The 23,051-nt window shown below is 32.7% G+C and overlaps 1 protein-coding gene across 1 annotated transcript; it reads left to right on the top strand.

Moving 5' to 3' along the window:
* Positions 1–20,201: 20,201 nt before the first annotated feature.
* LOC118042944 (cytochrome P450 81C13) lies at positions 20,202–22,171 on the top strand. Its single transcript, XM_035050714.2, has 2 exons — positions 20,202–21,157; positions 21,369–22,171. The coding sequence occupies exons 1-2, from the start codon at positions 20,237–20,239 to the stop codon at positions 21,990–21,992; spliced, it is 1,545 nt and encodes a 514-aa protein (XP_034906605.1). The 5' UTR covers positions 20,202–20,236; the 3' UTR covers positions 21,993–22,171.
* The last annotated feature ends 880 nt before the right edge of the window (positions 22,172–23,051 follow it).

The raw sequence follows: 23,051 nt of genomic DNA, 5'->3' as shown, positions 1-23,051 counted from the left end.
CAGTGTTCTTCTCAATGGATTTGTCTTAGCTTGTCTAATTAGATTGTCCTTGAAATCCCACAAACTCTAATCTCCCTCTCTTTTTTTGGCACGACAACAATGTTGGATACCCATTATGGATATTTAATTACTTCTAGAAAGCCAGCATTCCACTACTTTTCAATTTTTACCTTGACTTTGATCAAGATATCTGGGTGGCTTCTCCTCAACTTCTATTTGTTATAGGGTTTTGGAGGAAAACCTTATTATTTACACTACCAGAAAATCAATAAATACGAATGGAAATACCGAGGGAATATTTCCATCGGTAAATTTCCGAGGGATTTTACCGACAGAAATATTCCCTAGGTATATACCGAGGGAATTATCATGGGAAAAATAAAACAAAGCAAAAAAAAATGACGACGTGTCATTTTTTACCAACGGAATTACCGACAGAATTAATCCGTCGGTAAATCCATCGGGAAATCTGTTGGTAAACTGTGAACACTGTTCATCATGTCGGTAAATCCATCGGGAATTTTCTGTCGGTATTTTCCAGAGAGCTTCAGAACTGTTCATCTTCCAATTGCACTGTTAATTGTTTTACTTTATGAACAAAATCATCGACGGATTAAAAATTCATCGGTGTGTTTTGGCGGTTTTCTGAAAAAATTCAATTGATTTAAAATTTTCATTTAAATATTACAGACGGAATCACCGACGGATTGAAAAATCATCGGTAATTTTTGGCGGTTTCTGAAAACTTTTTACAAAATTAAAAATTTAAATTAAATATTACCGACGGAATTACCGACGAAATAATTAAAAAATATTAATATTCAATTATCCGTCGGTAAATCCGTCGGGAACGCGCCCCAATAAAAAACCTGAATCCGCTTATTTCACAAGAGACAGACTCATTATTTCTTTTTCTTCTTCTTCTTCTTCTACTTCTTCTTCTTCTTCTTCTTCTTCTTCTTCTTCTTCACTATATGTAAAAAACATCAATATCTATTTCTTTCTCTTCTTTTCTCTCCTCATCTCCTTCTCTTTTCCTCCATGCTCGGGTGTGTCTTCTTCTTCTTTCTTCTTTTATCCTCTTAGTTTTTTTTTAATTAATATGCTTTATGAATTTTTTTTTCCTTGGCTTCACTTGCAAGTATATTAAGGTAAGATTTTTCTTTTTTCTTATTTTTTCATGATTTTTTTCACTATATTTGTTTTTTATTTAATTTTAATTGATTTTGTTCATAATAATTGTATAAATGTTGCTGTGTGAGAATTTTTTTTTTTCATATGAGATCAATTTTTAGTTGATTTATTTATAGGATTTTAAAATTTTTAGCAATTGCAACTTCATTTTTTTCATATGAATTTTTTTAGTTGAATTAATTTTTTTGTTTTATTTATTTGTTGCAAATTTGTTTGAGTTAATTTTCTTATTCTTTTTTCCAAGCATTTTGAGTATATATTATACAATGTTGATTTATGTTAATTTAATTATTTTATAATTTTTATAAAATGAATTTTTTTAAAAAATGTTTTTAAATAATTACCGATGGAAATTTCCGTCGGTAAATCCATTGGTAAATCCGTCGGTAATAAAAAAATTTTACCGACGGACAAAAAATTACCGACAAAAGATTCACCGACGGAAATTCTCCGTCGGTAATGTCGTCGGTAAATTAATTACCGATGGAATATGTGTCTTACGTCGACGGAAAAATTCCGTCGGTAAAACTGTTAAATCTTGTAGTGTTATAATCCTTCAAAAGCCTTCTTTTCTTTAAGTTACTTCAATGTTAGAGGGTTTTGGAGGAAAACCTTATTATTTTATAAGTATGCTTTTAATTATTTGTCAAAATGTTCTTAATAAGGGACTTAAATCCTAAACTAACATAAATTCAATTAGTGCAAAACATTATCACTCCCAAAAAAAAAAATGAATGACTAAGTATTTTACCTTCCATTTTCTTTCCCTTGTTTATTTCAAACATCCAAACAATGAGAAGAAAAAGGTACTTATCATACTGGAAGAAAAACGTGCAAAAAATTACAACCGATAAAGACAAGAAACTTTTTTGATGTTGATAAAAAAATTACATTACATCTGTTATTGTACGAAAAGCGTGCAGTAAAATCTTTCATAATGCAATCCAAAAATTTAGATGTCACGGACCACCACAGCATATGACAATTAAGTATTGTCTAAGACTTGTCGTAAGAAATAAAGAAGGATTTCTTACGTGGTTGCAAACGAAATTTATCACTAATTGAATAGTTCATTGAATGGAATATATTCCCTGTTCGCATATAGTACGTGTGAGTTTTTCTAAGATTTATCGCCAGGAAAAAAGATTTCTTACGTGTTACTAGATGATAAAACTTGAGTGGTACATATATTATTGATATAAAGAGACTTGCAAGAGTGTTAAATATGTGATAGATGTAACACAATTTGGATTAATTTGATATTAAAAACGATAAGAAAAACATAGATTATTATGGTAATAAAAAATTTTTACAAGGCGTTTGAGTGTGTCCTTTGTCAATTTGATAAAATGATGAATGGAAAAAATTTCATATGAAACCTTGACTCGTAAGGGAAGTGAGAGTGCTTTCCAAGGTGTTTTCGAAAGAAGAAAGATTTCTTCAAAGGTGGAATATAGGCTTTAGAAATATAGTACTCCATATAATTTGTATATATTAGCTGTGAAATTTTCTATTGCAATATATTTTCTTGATAATGGTAGAAAAATCTATCATACTGGAAGAAAAACGTGCAATAATGCAATACAATAAGGACAAGAAACTTTGTTTACTGACCCAATACATTGAAGTATTCATTGAATGGAATAAAACGTGCACTTCGCATATAGGCTTGTATTTATCATTATTGTAGGTGTACGTGGTCCAAAACGACAACTGTTCCTGCATGTGAAGGAGAAGGATAAATCATTGTATGAGAAATTACTCCACAAGCTTTATTTTCCAGCATGTAAATCATTATACTTTTAAGTTCGGTAATGCTCCAGTCATGCCAGCGCCACACTTTTAGATCCTATTTATTTTTATGTTTTAAAAAAAATTAATTTTTTTTACTTCAAATTAATATTTTTTTGATATTTTAAAATTATTTTAATGCGTTTATATCAAAAATAATTTTTAAATGCAAAATCTATCAAAAATGATTTACTTTAATTTCCCTTAAATCCTTGATTCTTGAACATGAGTCAACTTCTTAATCTCATGGCAGTGGTTATATAAGAGATCAAGATAACCTTACAGAAAAAAAAAAAAATATATATATATATTATGATACTCTATTTTCAACTAATTTAATTTTAAAAAATAAAATAAAAAAATAATTAATTAGAAAAGGTGTGCACAAAAAATTATTCAATTTAAACTACGTTAACTTGTTAAACTGAAGACATGAGTAATGAGATAAAGATAAGTTCATAGCAAACATATCAAAAAAATATATGAAACCCCACCTTTAACAAATCTAATATTGAATGCTAAAATCAAGAAAAAAAAATTAAATTCATGGAATCAATATATAACCTAATAAAAAAATTACGAAGCATAATTTAAAAAAAAATTAATATTTAATGAAGAAATAAAAAAAAAAAGATGGTGTTGTTAAAGAGTGAAATTAAAAATAAAAATAAAAAAAAAATAAAAAAATTATTCCAATAAATAATATATTATAAGTATAGATCCTTTAATAGTTTGATAATTCAATGTTCACGAAGCAAATAATTGGAGATCATAACATAATAGTCTACAATGACAGCTCTTTTTGGCTGTTTTCCAAAAATCAAAGATTAGTTGTTGGCTTAAATTAATTCTTACCTTTATGTTAATTCTCTCTTTAAGGTCCCTTTACTGAATTCAGATGGAAAATTAATCGAAGATCGGTTCCTGATCGGTAAAAGATCTTGTTGTACTTTTTTTATTATTTTATTATTATTGAAGCTGTAAAGATTTTTTGCTCCACTTTTCTATTTGTCAACGATTCCATAAGAATATGTTAACATTTCATTTGAATACGAATAGGTACGATGGGATTTCAACCAAAAAAAAATTGTTTTAAAATATGCATTAATTACATTGAAAAATGGTTCAAATTAGAAAAGCGTTGACTTAAGTTTTTAAATTATATTAATAAAAAATAGATGGAATTATACAAGAAAAATATTTTGTTTTGATAAAATTTAATTTATAACTTTTCTTATAAAAAATAATTTTATTATTGTATAATTAAATAAAATAATTTTAAAGAGCTATTCTCATTAATACAAGATTAAATATCTTAATATATATATTTATCTCTTAATTTCTGGAATCAATCTTTAGTTAGCATTAATAATTTATTTAATATTTATTAATATATATAATTCTTAGTTTATTTTATTAAATACAAATATAAAGTTTTTAATTTCCAATTAATTTTTTATATATATACTAGAAGAAAACATTGACAACACTTAAAAGATTTTTTTTTTTGTTGGAAAAAAATTTCTTAATCCCATATGTGAAGAGTGTGACTGTTTGATCATTTAGAAAAAAATCACTATAAAACAGCTTTTTAATGTATCTATCTGACTTATAAAATGCATATTGTAGATCTCAAATTTCTTTTTCTCAACGCCATAAGAATACTATATCATATGCGATGTGATATTTTATTTTATTGTGAAAAGCAGATCACGAGAGTAGATCTTATTAAGCTCGTGCGTTCTCAAAAACAAAAAGAAAAAAGTGAAATATACTTTCAAAAAGAAAGGAAGAGAAAAGTGAAATATAACCCATATGATGGGAAACATCATGCTAAGACCCACCATTGATGGGAAACATACTCAATAAGATAGGGATAAAGTGCACAACAAGATGATAATAGTTGCCCTTCTTGCCTGTCATATATATATACTTTCTTTTTCCACATGCTATTCTTAATTAATTGCCTTCACTACTAAAAAAAATGGGGCTATTAGCATAGATTGTAGTAACAGATAATTTATTTGCTAATTTAATAACAGATTTGCAACGAATTAGGCAAATCATATAATCTGCTAAATAGACTTAATTACCTCCACTGCTAACTTTATGTGCAAATAGCACAAAATAGCCAAATTATTTAATGAACTTTTAAGTGGAGTAATCGATCCTCTTAATCAAATGCTGGCTTTCATGTGCCCGAAACTCACGGTCATGGAAAGTGAGGAATCAATCATAGTATTTCACGACCATTCCGCCAGATATACCATGAATTTAAAAGTAAAATGGATCTCAAGCCTAATTTTCTCTCTCTATAAAGTCTTGAAAGATGAACTCATTCATAAAAAAAATTACTGAATTTTTTTTTTGAGAATGTTGTTGTAGTTATTTTTTAAAATATTTTTTGTGTTGAAATATATATAAATGATAATTTCTTATCTAAATAAGCGTTAGGGTTTAAATAATTTGTTTGGGAGTGTGGTTGTAGTTGCAAAATACATCAAAATAATTTTTTTTTTATTTTTTTAAATTATTTTTGAGATTAGCGCATCAAAACAATAAAAAACATACAAAAATTTATTTTTTAATAATAAAAATTAATTTTTAAAAAAACATGGGATAAAATCCTTTCAATACATTAATGATTAATAAAAACTTAAGGATATTTTTATCATAAAAAATGTTTCCACACATTATTCATGTTTTTTTATCTAATAATAATAATAATTTTCTTATAAAAATTATTTTTATATATGGCAATATAACATATATGTCAATACTAAGATATATATATAAAGTATCTCTGATTTCAAAAGAAACTAATTAATATGTTAATATAATTTTTTAAAAAGTAAGTTAATCCATTTTTTTTAAATATATATGTAGCTGTCATGAACATAACTGCACATATATGACAGTGACTATAAATATATATAAATATAAATGTCAACATAAATATGCAATGACTACAAAAATATAAAGGTGAAAATGACCCATCACCGAAAATGACTACATGACATGCACGTTTTGCCGACATTATTTTGACCAAGTTATCTTCTGACCCTCTCTTCTTTTTAGCCCTCACTCACTCAATAGATTTTATTTTTTCGTTACATAAGGCAAAAAAAACTCTCGGGAGTTTTTTTTAAAAAAAACCTGCTTTCAAAATTATTTTTTATCCAAAAGTATTAAATTAATAATTTTTTAACATTTCTTTTATGATTTTTGATATATTGGTGTTAAAAAAATCTAAAAAATATATATTATTGTAATGCATTTTCAATTAAAAAACATTATATACCATATTATTAAATATAAACTTCCATAAAATAAAATAAAAAGAGCAAGGGGCAGTGTCGCACATATATTGTATAGTTATCATTCTTCTAGATTGGGTTTTTAGGTGTTTGGAAATAACAAAGTATTCTTATCCTTTTATAATTTAAAAGATTTAAGTTGGACACTTATTATTTTAATTACTAAAAATTCTAACTAATCTTGAAAGTCATGATATATGCTTTAGATGTACAAATTCTCTAATTAAGAGTCATATCTGAATATTATAACCTTCTATGCTTGATCTTGAACTTATTATGGAGTGATATAACATTTTTATATGAGCTTGAAAGTTTTAAAATGTGAGATTTTATTTGTTTTGATTTCTTCTGATAAGGACTTTGATTCTATCCTTTCTTGATAGACTTTAACTTCTATTTGAAAGGACTTCCAATTATTTGTATTTGATTTTTTTTAGGTTCTCTTACTATTTATAAACATGTGAATCATGCTTCACATGGTCCTTGACATTTTATTTGCTTGCTTATGTTGATATATAGGCACACCAAAAACAGCTAGTGAAAGCTAGCTTCATCATTGAAAAAAACAATTCCTCGAAGGTTTTTATATAATAATAATAGGTTAAATTCGTTTTCCAATATATCTCTGAGCTGGCGAAGAACATGGAAGCATATGACATTGACTGAATAAAACATAAAATGCATGTAGTCAATATATAATGTGAAAACAACAGATGGCAAAAGAAAACACGAGCTGGAGATGAAAAAAACATTGAAAATACCTAAAATTGTCATTACAAGGTTACCGTTTATTTCTAACTTAAATTCAATCTAATTACCTATCATTTTTATATCCTAATTTGTATGTTGATTATTTAGGTTTTACAATCAACCCTAGATAAGATAATTTAGAGACTAAAGAACATTAATTTCTCATCTAAATAAGCGAAAATGAAAATGAGTGAAAAATCACATTATACCATCACAACCATGTAGAAGAATACAGTAAAATTAAATAATTTGTATAGCACAAAGTATCCTGTAGTCTTCGTAGAGCATCAAAGATGTCTACGAGTGAGCCAGTGAACATTCCAGATTATTGTAGAAGAGGGGCAGTGGCTGGTGGTAAAACCTTGAGTGCCAAACTTGCCCTGTGGAAAATGCTTTTCATAAAAGTGTAGAGAGAAAACGCGTTTCCAGTAGAAAACTACAAATGTGGAAAGTCCAAAGATGATTTTTAAAATTAATCATGCACAATAATAGACATTTTACATGTTACTAAACATCAAGTTTCCGTGGTTTGCTACAACAATAAACACAACCACAGAACCTTGAATTTTTTTTATTGTTTTGTATAATAGTAGAAGTTATGTTAGTAAGTGTTAAAGAATTAAAATTACATGGGCATGAAGGCCAAAGATGATTTTTAAAATTAATTAATCCCTATCAACCTACTGACCCACCGACAACAAAATTTGAACCTTGCGATTGCAAAGTTAATCCCTATTAACTACTGCTAACTGTTCATGAGCTTCATTAGATTCTTTCATCCCAATAGGAACAGAGAAAAGACCCAACAGTCCAGCACTGCTCTGCTGTTGATTTTTTCCAACAAAATACTTCAACTTTCAGAGAGGGACCCGTCATTTCCATAGACTGGTTAGGGGATGATGGAAGTCTACACGTGATTTGATTGAATACATTTACAGTGAAGGTGTTATTGAGATTGTTTTTAAATAATATTTTATATTAAAATAAATATTAATAATATTTATTTTATTTTTAAAAAATTATTTTTAATATTAACCTATCAAAATAATTTAAAAATACTAAAAATATATTAATTTAAAAATAAAAAAAAACTAAACTTTTTTATAAAACACTATTAAAACGTAAAAACGTAGAAATAAACAGTCTTTTGTCGACAACTTCACTTTGATAATTCCACAACAGAAACCTTATCAAATAGAGAATTAAAAACGATTATCCCTCTACCTCCTGGAGCTTTTCTCTATCTGAAGTTCCATATCCCAGAAAACTATCCCACACACCCATATTAGCTATCGAGGAGACTTTGTCTTCAGAATGATTATAAATTCTAGGAAACCAGACAGTAAGATAAGAATTACCAAGAGTTGGTATCATGACCATTCCCAACTAACACACAGACTTCTTGCTTAGCAATATCCTGAAGTCTCTCATCCTTGGCACAAGCATTGAGAATCTTATGCCATATACTGTCCCTTGCATTAGCACTTTCTAAAGGGCAAATTTATGTAGGGAATTTCGACCGGTGATGTTTTGATATTTGTTCATTGGAGGCTAAGCACACTGACACAATATTTAACGTGGTTCGGCAAACCACCTATATCCACAGGAAAAGCCATTTTTTTATATAGGAAGAGAACAAGATTTACAACAATAGAGGAGGAGGAATTATTCCCTCTTTAGCAACTCTCAACCTCACTCTATTTCTCTCTTCTTGGTGCTGCAATGGCAGCCCACTCTCTCCTATATTTCTCACATCTTTGGCTCTAATATCTCTCACTCAACTCTCTCATTTTGCTTTCTAAGGTCATGCCTCTTTTATAGGCATCAATGGCAGCTCCTCTTGCTCCTTTGTCATCAATGGTGGCTGCCAAACTCATCTTTTCTTCAACAAAGGTTGCTGCCAACTTCTTCTCTTCTTCAACAATGGTGGCTACCAAAGTCAATGGTTGTAGCCACCATTTGTTGCACATGTAATGGCAACATACCTAACAATCACCCCCTTTGCCATTCATGTGGGGCAATTGTCCTCTTGCTTCTTCAGCACATGCTTGCATCTTGCAGCTCTTCCAAGCTTACCATTTTGAGAGCGTCTGTGGCCAAGTTTACAGGTACTTGCCAAACCTTTCAATCACCAGAGTTAAATAAGCACCCATTTGCTCACTTCAAAGGATCACTTCAACTAGATGGTTTGTCACATCTCATCTGAAGAGTGTTTAACGCTTGTCTTTGGAACAACATTCCCCTTCAAGCATATCAATCATGCTTGGCTCGGAATGATTTATCAAGCCTTACATCAAGGCTTACAACACCCCCTCAAACTGATATTCCCAAGTGCGACAGTCATTGAGTATTTTAATATGATCACGAGCTCACCACTCTTCCAAGAGTCTACTCATCCAGGAGTTGCGTTTGCCCTCTATTCCACCTTAGGAACCACGCCTTACTTCTCCATGAGTCTCTCACTCTTAGTCTCAAGAGTTCGGGTAGCTATCCACCTTTACTTATGGGGGCAGCCCATTAAAGGTTGATCCATATCTATCTTCATACTCTGAGTATTACAATGCTTTCACCGAGCTCACCACCTTGACAAGAGTCAACTTGTTCCCAGAACCTGCGCATGCCCTCTGCTTCTTCATAGCAGTCGCGTCTTAATGCTCCACAAGTCACCCACTTATTGTCCAAGGCAAATGTCTTCTAGCTCATTGATCTTTAGCATGGGGGCAATATCCATAAAAGTCAATCCTGCATTTGTCTTCATACTCATCATAACCTCTTCATTGGCTATACACTTGTCCACTTATATCCAGCCATCATATTGGCTCTGGGGCTGGGCTCTTTTCATGGCCCTCACACCTTCTCCTGAGGTGTCTCCGCTCGTCATTATGCGGCGGTCTGAATCTGGGCTAATATTGTAGCCCTCACACCTTCCATCCGAGGTGTTTCCATTCATCATCATGCGGCTTCATGTCCCTCACACCTTCTCCGAAGGTGTCTTTGCCTGTTGTCATGGGGCAGTATGATCTTGGGCTCATATCATGGCCCTCACACCTTCTGTCTGAGGTGTCTTCGCCTGTTGTCATGGGGCAGTATGATCTTGGGCTCATATCATGGCCCTCACACCTTCTGTCTGAGGTGTCTCCGCCTGTCGTCATGAGACGGCCTGAACATGGACTCATATCAAGGTCCTCACACCTTTCATCTAAGGTGTCTCCGCCTGTCATCATGAGACGACCTGATCTTGGACTCATGTCATGGTCCTCACACCTTCTGTTTAAGGTGTCTTCGTCTGTCGTCATGAGACGGTCTGAACATGGACCCATATCATGGTCCTCACACCTTTCATCTGAGGTGTCTCCGCCTGTCATCTGAGGTGTCTCCGTCTGTCATCATGAGATGGTCTGATCTTGGACTCATATCAAGGTCCTCACACCTTCTATCTGAGGTGTCTTCGCCAGTCGTCATGAGACGGCCACATCCTCCTTCATCGGGGATGTATTCTCTACCACCATGTGGACTTGGAAGAGATTACTGCCACTGATTACATAGAAAGAGAAAGTTACGGCATACTCCTCGCAATCCTCCACCTCGATTTCTATGTCTGGAGCTTCTACGCCTTTATACTTGACAACTCCACCTACACCACTCTCTTTGGTGTCTTCACCTTTCATAGACGGTCACCTTTTATCATAGGCGTTCGCACCCCTTTAATTCGGTGCTTTTGCAACAGCTCATCTTTTCATCCTTGCATGCATTGGAAAGGTCCTCGCTTGTTGCCTTTATCAAGAGCACAAGAGACTTCTTGTTGTACAACTTTTTCACATCGTCTCTGTTCTAAGCTTTATCTGGGAACTCTTCTTCTCCTTGCACCTATTGTCTCATTACAGTACCTCGTTGGATCCTACGGGTACTCTTGCACAATCTCCGTGTGCTCTCGTGCAATTTCGATTCTCCAAATTTCTCCCTAAATTTTACTTTTATGTTTGACAGCAGCTCATCCTGTCACAACTCCTATCCAAGTCAAAATAGGGTGCCAATCTTTATCCCCTTGTTGTATTTCTCTTCCATTATCAGGGTCTTCATCAATTCTCCCTTCAAGAAATCACAGTCACCAAATCTAACTTCTTTGGAGAAATCACCACTCCATCAGATCCTTGAACATATGGAACCCAATTGTTCCTTTAAGCTGTCATCTTGCTAGTCTTCAACAGTTTCATTACAAACTGTTACATATACAAAAATAGTACTGTGTGGATAATCCTTCAACTAAGCAAGTTCCCAGGAAAGATTTGGAGGGGTCACACTGGTCCCGCTTAAAACTCAATCTCCTAGACAGAACTTCTTAGAACGTATCTATCCACCGTACTGCCTTTTTGTATATACAACCATTTGCTAGCTTTGTTGCGGCTTTTCTTTACAAGTGATCTGGGATATCCCGGTTTTATACCTGATTTCTCAACATCTGGCGAGACTACCATGCTTAGATTCGCTAAGATTGGTCTTTGTCAATTTTCACTCTCCACCTCAACTTGTCCACATAACCGGGTGTCTAGAGTGTCCCAATTTTGCCTTCCTTCGAGGCATTAAATTCTTCACTTAACAGTTCGGCACATGTAATTGGGTAAACATGTGCACCTTCTTCTTCTTCATCTCCATCGACCTCAATCCAGACCCTCAGATGCCTCCTGATCGGGCAATTTATCTTTAATAATTCACCACTGCCATTTTCGGTCTCGAATCTCAACTATCAAACTATACCATTGCATCCGGAATGATCAAATTAGCTAGAAACATGTCTTGAATCGTTCAAATCGCACATTAGACGGCTACGATTTGATCAAAACAATTATGGCCTAATCAACGACTCAGATTCAATCTCAGATCCGGTTGCACATAGACTCTGCTGCACAGAATCCTATCCCTCGGCTCGCGGCTGATGACGTGGCAGGTGGATCCCACTATGCTGACATGTTTGTTGACTAGTCAATGGCTTGCTGACTGTGTATGATGATGTCATCCTTGCATCATGCTGATGTCATCCTTTGCATGGCACTGTTCACTGTTCATGTCTACTGTTCACATGGGTCGGGTCAACTGGTATTCGGGTCAGGTCAACTTATCCGGGTGAAGAAGACGCGTGGGCGCGTCTGTGCGCGTGGGTAGACGCATTGCCGGAGAGTGATGGAGAGTGCGGCCATGTTCGACGTCCAATTTTGACGCGGTTTTCACCAGTGGTTTCGTCTCATCCTCCTCTACACAGTGGGATGGTCAAAGCATCATTTTGACAACTTTCATTTTTAAGCAAAAAATCAAACACCACTTAAACCATATGCTCTGATACCAATTGCAGGGAATTTCGACCGGTGATATTTTGATATTTGCCCATTGGAGGCTAAGTACACTGACACAATATTTAACATGGTTCGGCAAACCGTCTACATCCACGGGAGAAGCCATTTTTTTATATAGGGAGAGAACAAGATTTACAACAATAGAGGAGGAGGAATTATTCCCTCTTTAGCAACTCTCAACCTCACTCTATTTCTCTCTTCTTGGTGCTGCAATGGCAGCCCACTCTCTCCTATATTTCTCACATCTTTGGCTCTAATATCTCTCACTCAACTCTCTCATTTTGCTCTCTAAGGTCATGCCTCTTTTATAAGCATCAATGACAGCTCCTCTTGCTCCTTTGTCATCAATGGTGGCTGCCAAACTCATCTTTTCTTCAACAAAGGCTGCTGCCAACTTCTTCTCTTCTTCAACAATGGTGGTTATGAAAGTCAATGGTTGTAGCCACCATCTGTTGCACATGTAATGGCAACATACCTAACAATTTAAAGCTGCTCTTTGATTATGGATGCTGCAGATAACATCTTTCCATAGTCCTGTATCGAAGTTTCCATACCTTCAAGGCAGGAGACTTAGAGAGAGAGAGGAGCTGCAATCTATAGGAAAAAGGCTCGCTGCTTGGGACCATATCTCTACAGAGAGTGCCCACTGATCTCCCTCAGGTCAGCACTATCTAGTTTTGTTTTGAAAATTTACGTATGATGTTTTGGATTTGGTTTAAGCTCTTCAACATTAGATGGTTTAATATATGTATAAGCATTATATCCATAAAGTAGACTGTAAAATGAAAGGAAAAACTTAAAACTCTAGATTGTAAATGGTGTAGCTTGAATATTTTTAAAATTCCGAGTTAAAGCCTCGAAAAGGCAAAAACAATAACTAGGAGTTAGCAAAAACAAATACAATATATCGAAAAAAACACAAATACTAGAATATACAATAATAAAAAAAATTCCAGCCCTAGCTGATCCTTTTTCAGGTGAAGGAATCGATGGATTTGGGTCATCAACCTAATCTATATTAATATTAATTATATTAATAAATAAGAAAGAAAATAAAAGTTAATAAAGTATATTTAGGCAATGAATAAAGAACATGGGTTTTTAATATTTAACATGATTATAGTGATAGAGGTTGTTTAGAACATGATTATATATTTTCTTCTTTCTGTTATTTCTTTTCCAACATTATGTTTTTATATAGTAATTCAAAAAAGAATATTAATAAAATTTTGTCAACTAGCAAACTAACTAAAAGAAAAAACCTACTGTTTTTTCCAACACCAGAACAGGCCCACCAACATTATACTTTATAAAAAGCCAACTACATAAGTTTGTCTTTCCTTTCAAACCATTATTTATTAATTTCCTCTGTCTTTTTATTACACCTAATATTGGTCCCACCAAAATGGATCATCCATTTTCTTTTCAATTACATCAATTTAAGATTTATTACACCTAATATTTCATGCACTGTTCAATAAAAATAGAGCTTAAAATAGTGTCGCCATATTTTGTTTTTTCCCCGTACGCGCACCGACAAGAAAAGAAAGTTTTTCTTCCCTTTCTTTGCAACGTCTCTCCCTTTCTTTTTCTTCCTCCCAATTGTTCAAAAACTCTGACATAACCCACACCCCCTCATGGCCTACCACCATGATAAAAGAGGCAGGGGAGACAAGCCCTATGAGGACAGAGATAGGTAGCTCCCACTCTCTCTACCACTGTAAATACCCCCTCACAGGTGGTGACAGGGGAACTAAAAAAATAGAGAGGACAGACTGGAAAACACGTTTTCCTATCACCAGTCAAGTGGATCCCATTTTCTTTGAAGGGAAAAAACGTGATAGTCAAGTAGATGAAAGAAAGTCAGCAACTTATTACATATTAAACTTGAAAACATCGTATAAATACAAAATTAACAATAGGATTAAAGTTTATTATATTGTATCAATTACTTAGTCAATTGCATATATATTTATATATTGTCATTACCAATAGGAAAAACATATTGCATCAATTTAAGAAAAAAAGTTACAAATTCATTTACTTGTAATTATATATAAAAGCATAAACTATGGTTTGAAATATTTGATTTGATAAAAATACCCATAAATTTAACAAACTATTACATATATTGAAAGGAGCATATTAATTAGTAATTATTAAAAATATTGTCTTATTTTAAAAACTTCTAGGAACCAAGTGTAAAAAGACTTCACTTTCCATAGGAAAAATATTTTATGAATATAAAAAATATATGTCAATACTAATATCTAAAAAAATATCTCTAATTAAAAAAATATATATTTATGTAGTTCTTTAATCAAGTTTTTCTAGTACGTTTATCTGTAGGTATAATTAATATAAATTCAAATGACAATGACTATGAATATATAAATGTGAGAATGACATATGAGCTGGCGATGTACTGATATGAGATTTATGTTTTCCTACCACCAGTCAGGTGGGTGAAAAATTGTCAGCTACGTAAATATAAATATAGATGCAAATTAAATGTTAAAATCCATATATAAACATATTTTTTTATTTTAAAAAACTTCTAGGTACCAAGTTTAAATAGACTTAACTTTGCATAAGGAAAATATTTTTTATATATATATATGAATATATAAAATATATGCTAATACTAATATGTAAAAAAAAAAATATCATTATTAACAAAAACTAAAATATTAATACAATTTCTAAAAAATAGGTTAAATTTGTTTCCCAATATATGTCTGTGCTGGCAAGGTACATCGAAGCACGTGGCATTGACTGTAACATTAAATGAATGAGACATAAAATGCATGTCGTCCATATATAATTAATGTGAGAGTGACAGATCACAAAAGAAAACACAAGAGCTGGCGATGAACATAAACGCATATGACAATGACTATGATATTATTCGATATAAAATGAATGTGTCGAAGGAATACGATTCTGTCATCGGTTTAGATTAAGAAGAGATTAGTATTCACTAGCTAGTTAACACTATACATAGATTTTGTGTATTAAAAATACGTTAAAAATGATTAATCAAATTACAAGAACAAAAATTTGGATATAAATATGATAAAATCTCTCTTATATGCTTTTTAGATTTACAAATCCTCTAATTAACAGTTGTATCAATCAAGATTTTCATATAAGCTTGAAAGCTTTATCATGTGAGATTTCTACTTAACATAATTTGATTCGACAAGAAATTTGACACAAAATTATCTCTCATTTTGAAAAGAGACTAAAATATTAATAGAATTTCTAAAAAATAAGTTAATGTAGTTTTAATATTAAAAAAATATATTTAATATTAAAGTTTTAATATTTTATATGAAAAAAATCCATATAAATATAGGTTATACATATTGTAAATAACGAAGTTTAAAAGAATATTTTAAAAAAGTTTTTTTATCCCACATTAAAAAGATATTATGTTATTCTTTTAAGTTGAAGTATTTAAATAAAAAAAAAATTTATCCTACATTGAAAAAACATAACATTTTTCTTGAAAACATAGAGTATATATACTAATGGGTTTTTTTTTTTTGGATAATCATCAAGAGTATATTAAAAAAGGCTATAAAGCCAATAGCCAAAGTGAATACAAAGATATGGAAAAAGAAAAAAAGAAAAAAAAAACAGATTTTAGGAAAAAAAGTAGAAAAAAATAAATAAATAATTGATCTACTACAGCAAACAATAAAGAGACTACGTACCTAAGATTTCATATCACATCACAATTGGATGTCATCAGAAGATCTGAAGAGGTCATTTCTTGTATAAGTAAAGTTTGAATCCAGAGTATGCAACTAAATAGCAATCCGATGAAGGATGGTGGAGAAATAAACAAACAAGCTTATAGTTCCCTCCTCAAAAACAATTTTGTTCCTCAACAACCAAATACCCCAAGTAGTACTACTGGAAATTAGTCTCCAAGTTGATCTTTGAAATTTACCTCACACCATTTCGGCCCATTGCAGAAGCAGCGAGTCAAGCGTGCTAGGTAAATAACATTAGATACTCCACCAATCCAAAACTTTCATCCAAACACTCCTAGAAAAGTTATAGTGTATAAAAAGGTGTTCTAAGGTTTCCAAATCTGAGCTGCAAAAGACATATGAAACTTGTATGGCAAGCAAAACATTTCGTTGATGGAGAAAAGCTCTTGTACTCTGTCCTGGACTGCCAACCAGAGAAACACCTGAACTTTCAGAGGGGCCCCTTTAATCCAAACATAAGCTTTAAAAACTCTATCATTCGTAGATGAGGTATTATCAATTAGGGTGCAACATGACTTAACTGAGAAGCTTCCATCAGAATTACATGGCCATATGAGTTTGTCATCTTTTCCTTGCTGAATTATCTTTGGCTCCAGCATTGAGAGCAAATGATGATATTGTTGCTCTTTATAAGATAAGAGGTTCCTGTGCCAAACCAAATTCCATCGCCAATGATCATTCACCTAATGACCCATCTCATTAACCAAACCATTCTGAATAGTAGAAATTTAGTAAAGCCTAGGGAAAATGCTATGCAAAGCATTTGATCCTATCCACATGTTAGACCAAAAGAGAATGGAGGATCCATCTCCAATCATGAATTTAATGTTTTCATGCAATACTAATGGGTTTCAAATCCCACATTGAAAAAACATAGCTTTTTTCTTGTGAACATAGAGCATATATACTAATAGGTTTCAAATTTCACATTGAAAAAAGATAACTTTTTTTTTGGGAACATAAAGTATATATACTAATATTATCCTTTTAAGTTGAAGTATTTAAATCAAAAGGTTTTTTTTATCTCACATTGAAAAAATATAACTTTTTTTTGTGGAAATATAGGGTATATATACTGATGGGTTTCAAATTTCACATTTGAAAAAAAAAGAAGGTCTCGCCTAGGGTGCCCGGGTCACGGGTTGACCCGCCTGGTAGAACGGGTTTGGCTGGGTCGTTGCACCGGCCGGTTTTTTGACAATCCCGAACCGGTCTAGCCCCCGGCCGGATCGACCTGTCGGGCCAGTCTGGATTTTATAACTATAGGTTGGAGTTGTTGATATAGATGGAACAGTGCTCATGTTGGTGTTGAAACCATAATGTAAATGATTTTGAATGCCGTAATAAATACAAACAACACTTAAGATGTAGGAGTGTATCTGTTCTCTCGTTGGTGCGATGAATTCATGAAATGTGAAGAAGTAAAGCATGACTATTCGCAGTTTTATTAGTGCCAACAACGAATTTTTCTCTCTTCAACCTCTTTCATCTCTCGAAACCGATGGGCTCAAAAGAAAAGAAAATGAAAATTTGGATTAAAAGTGATTTTTTATAAATCAAAAGGACTATAAATATATCAATTAAAAAATAAAAAGAGCAAAGTTAACTTTTCACATCAAATTTCATAGTGCCACTTAATTTTCCTGTCTTTTCACTTGGGTGCTCAATCCTCCAATCTTGCTCCTCCTCGATAAACTAACAAGAAAGTTAAAACTCATGGTGATAAATAAATATACAAATAAACATTGCAATCCGTATAATTATCTTTGATCATTTTCTCTTTTGCTTTTGTTTCGGGGTGGGGCAGTTTTTTTTTCCATGACATAAATGTTTTTTTTTTAGAATTGAGTGGGGTTATTTTCCCATGACATAAACTTTGTAGGCTGGACAGATGGATATAGTGACTGCTGGGTGCCTGGGTTGGAGTGGTTGATATTAGAGATGGAACAAAGCTTGTTGGGGTTTTTTTTTTATATATATTAATATAGGTGATTGGATTAACTTGCGTGTATCTCAATTAATTTCACAAATTTTAAAGTTAACGATCATATAAACTTATAATAGACCTGAGATTTGTGAAACTCGAATTGATGATCTTTAAAAAATAAATCTAGTGTTATTTGTTATTACTAGAAATCAAGGATTCAATTTTTTTTTGCACTTGGTTTCTTATAATTTAAATTGCCGGATGGATAGGACATTAACCAATCATATATTTATCACTAAATGATATGATACTAATCAGTCCTTAATTGTTAAACAATTGGTTTCAGTTTTATCTGCACTAAATTGTCGGGTGAAAACTGTACCATACTTTTTTACTAAAAAATATATATCTTCTTTTATTCAAGCTTTGGCTGCTTAAATAGTCAAAGTTAAGTATAGATAAAACTGAAATACAAAGGGAATCATAAAACTAAAATGCAAAGAAAATTTTAAAATCACTAATAATTGGAATTAATTAAAATGTAACTGATGGCTATAAATGGTGTTATAACTTGTATAACCACTCCTTTCCATTACTTCTTAATAGCCATGACCCATGTTTAATGGTACTTCTTAATAGCCACGACCCATGTTTAATGGCTTTTTCTGTTATGCATGTATTCACTCACATCCAGCTCTTCTTAACTATTTGGGATTTGGTTTATGGCCTTCTTAGAATGACGTGGACTCTTAGGTTCTATCGTGGCTTAACAGTTTCTTATAATTTAAATTATCGGATGGATGGGACATTAAGCAATCATATATTTATCACTAAATGATATAATACTAATCAGTCCTTAATTGTTAAACTCATATAATTATCACTTTGATCAACCATAAACTATGTCTATTTTATAATTTATTTTCTAACACGAGTTAATTATCAAGATTTATTTTTCAATTAATTAAATTATTTTTCCCCTCGCTTGAAGTACTCTGAACTCTAGTGGCTAAAGAAGGAATTTCATTAGCATCTTAGTATCTTTTGCACATGAAAGGAAATCTTGTTGCTTTATTAAGATTAGCAGGGAAAGGCAACTTGCCAATCCATACCATCCAATGGGTTCAAGTATTTTGGATAAGTAATGCATGAAACATCATAATTTGATGAATTGACATCCGATATATTAATTAAGTTCTCTGAAAATGACAGATCAACTTGAATATTGAAACAAACTGTACATGTATATGGTTGGAAATGATGACTGATAAAGTTATGCATGCTTTTTGTTCATCATAAAATAGGTAAAGGTAATCTCCCATTATTTGACTTTTTATGAAATCTCTAAGTGGCTGAATATAAAAAATTTATTAAAATAATATTTTTTTATTTAAAAATACAGGTATAATTTTATGCGGATTCATATTCTTAAATGGATGATATCTATATTTGAGAGAAGAGAAGAGAAAAGATACCAAAAAAATATAGTGATACACAACAAAAACAATAGTATGTATCTTTCAATTTGATTTATATTGCTTTGGTGTTCGGAGAATCCTTGTTTTCTACATAAATGTTTCACTATAAGTTTCTTACAATTTATTAACTTAGTATACCTTATCAAGTGTAATTGTCATTACAATTCCGGCATTAATTGTCATTAATTAATCATTTAAAAATTATTGCATTAAATCATGGCCTATTAATTAACGAATTATTACACATTTGTTTCTTTCTCAATGATGAAACAATATACCGATCAATTTTTTTATTTTTAATTCTTTGCACGTGAAATAACCTTTCAATTAATTCGTTAATTTATTAAACTCAAATTTTCATTTCATCCAGTTTATTTTCTTGATCAATTCTCATTTGATTTCACAATTGAGACCACCTGCCAGTCTTTGACTTGGAATCTGGCAGTTGTTACTCTTACGTTGTCATTATCCAACGTCAGAACCTTGCAGACAATCCAATTTTTATTTTATTTGTATTAAAAATAAATTTTTTTAAAAAATTATTTAGATATGTTTGTAATCGAAGTAACTGCTGTTAAAAAATAAAAATCTCTTCCCTTATCTCATATCTATCTATTTAAATCTTGTTCTCCATCCACAGCAACCCACAATGCTTACAAATAATTTGCACTTCACCATGGACTACATGTACTACTGCCTTGCTTTCTTCCTCTCCAGCTTTCTTGTATTCAAACTTGTATTCCAACGTTCCCGCAACTTACCACCAAGTCCTTTCGGTTTTCCGATCATAGGCCATCTCCACCTTGTCAAGAAGCCACCAATGCATAAAGTGTTAGCAATTCTTTCAAATAAATGCGGTCCAATTTTTACTCTTAAATTAGGCAGCAAGAACATTGTCGCTGTTTGTTCTTTATCAGCTGCTGAAGAATGTTTCCTCAAGAATGATATAGTTTTTGCCAACAGGCCTCAGAGCATATTTTTCCATTATTGGAGCTACAACTACGCTGCCTTTTTATTTGCTCCGTATGGCCATCTCTGGCGGACTCTGAGACGTTTCTCGGTCACTGAACTGTTTTCTCGAAGCTGCCTCGATAGGTCTACTGCCATTACTGAAGAAGTTCGCACCCTTCTCCGCCTAATTCTGTCCAAAGTCTCTGATGATGGAGCCAAGAAGGTGGACTTGAAGTATTTCTTCACAATCACCTCTCTCAATGTAATTATGAAGATGATTTCTGGAAAGAAGTGGGTGGAAGTGGAGAAGGCTGCCTGTCTCGATTCAGGAAGGCAGTGTCTTGAGGATGTCCAAAAGATATTCCCTTCAAATACAGGGACCATTTTGAAATGGGTTGGCTACAAGGTGGAGGAGGAGAGTGTGATAAAGGTGTTTAAAGAGAGGGATGAATTCTTGCAGGGATTGATAGAAGAGGTGAAACGAAAGGAAACAAGTTCAGTTACAAGTAATCCTGCTGAAGGAGTGAAGGATCAGACAACTGTTATTGGAAGTCTATTGGCCCTCCAAAAATCAGACCCTGAATTGTATACGGATGAAGTTGTCAAGGGTACCATGGCGGTAAGCAACTTAGAATACCAAACTTATTGGCCCTTCGAAGTTTTACTTGTTTTCTAAAGATCTCTTAAATTTTTTAAAAAAAAAAAATTGTAAAAATTGTACGGTTTGGTCACCCCACTTTCCAAAGTCTGGATTTATCCCTAGTTAAAATTAAGCAATATTAATATAAGTAATTGTCTTTGTCTGAGCATGAATTTTTCATCTACCACAGACACTCTATTTGGCGGGAGTAGATACAGTAGATTTCACTACAGAATGGGCAATGACATTTCTGCTGAACCATCCAGAGAGATTAGAGAGGGTGAAAGCAGAGATTGACAGGGAAGTCGGACATGAGCTCTTGGTACAAGAGTCTGATCTTCCCAAGCTAAGATATCTCCGTTGTGTCGTTAATGAGACCCTTCGTTTGTATCCTCCAGCCCCACTTTTGCTGCCTCACGCACCATCTGAAGACTGCATCATAGGTGGCTACGAGATACCACGAGGCACGATTGTGATGGTGAATGCATGGGCCATACATAGGGATCCCAAGTTGTGGGAAGATCCTGAGAGCTTCAAGCCGGAGAGATTTGAAGGTCTTAATAATGAAGGGGAAAAACAAGGATTCATCCCATTCGGTATTGGGAGAAGGGCTTGCCCTGGAAATCACATGGCCATGCGCAGAGTGATGCTGGCATTGGCTGCACTTATTCAGTGCTTTGAATGGGAAAGAGTCGGACAGGAACTGATAGATATGAGCATAGTAAAAGCTCTTATCTCTGTACAAAAGGCTAAGCCTTTGGAGGCTATTTGTACTCCACGCCCTTTCACAACTAGTCTCATCTCTCAACCCTAATCCCAACTATGTACTAAGACTGTGACTCTCTACACTGAACTATTTCTATTTGGAATTAAAGTTCCGGGTCAAGAGAACTATCTCTAGTTGGAAATAAAAGTTCCAAGTGTACAATGCTTTGTAATGCATAAAGGGTATTCTTGATAATATCTATACCATAGCCTTAATGGTATTTTTTTATGGCTAAGAGAGTTCCTCGAGTTATTACATCATCCAAAGCATAAAGCAAATTTTACTATTAGAACATTGATAAATATAAACATAAACACTAATGATAAAACTATTAAATCTAGTAATGTTTGCAAGGTCGCATGGAAGGTGGTAGTTAGGGAAAAAAGGTAGATGGGGCAAGACTATTTTAGAAAAAAATATCAACCCACCTTCTATAAAGGCAGTATAGAGGCCTACAAGAAATGATTGGGGCATAGTATGACCATTACTATTGAGTAAATACTCAACTTATAGTTGGATGTGTTTAAGAATCTGAACATCGACTGAAAGTCATGAGTCAAACCGTTACTACCCACCTAATCTAGAATTGAGTTTATTTGCAAGATTAAAATGCAATTCGTAGTGTTTCAATATTAGACACACAATATTCTAGCCCAAGCCAGACATCACCAGTGCATCTAGTGTCGCACATGTACAACGTCACGACGAACATCCACTTTTGGTATTTGAAAATTGGGAAAAGGGGAAGATAAGGATTTCTTGTCTTTTATAAGAGGAAAGAGAAAATTGGAGTCGCCACCTAGCTTTTAGTTATTAGAAACCGTAACTGGTCTCAAAGATTGGGCATGGTGACTGTTTGTGTAAAGAAAATGTATTAACACCCTTAGTACGTCTTATCTTAAGCTGCATTGTTTAATTGTCTAATATAAACTAATGTATTGGTGTGTTTTCTAATTGTTGGTCTGTCTAATGTTTAAGAAAAGTACTCCTCAATAAAGAAATCATTATATTATCAAGGTAAAACCTAACTGTTCTATCATAAAAAAAAAAAAAAAAAGAACTATCTCTTATTTAATATAGGAAGACATCTTAGGTACAAGTTCGTAA

The sequence above is a fragment of the Populus alba genome, chromosome 17 (assembly GCF_005239225.2).
Source record: "Populus alba chromosome 17, ASM523922v2, whole genome shotgun sequence".
NCBI lineage: Eukaryota > Viridiplantae > Streptophyta > Magnoliopsida > Malpighiales > Salicaceae > Populus > Populus alba.
This window is presented reverse-complemented; position numbering and strand designations above follow the sequence as displayed.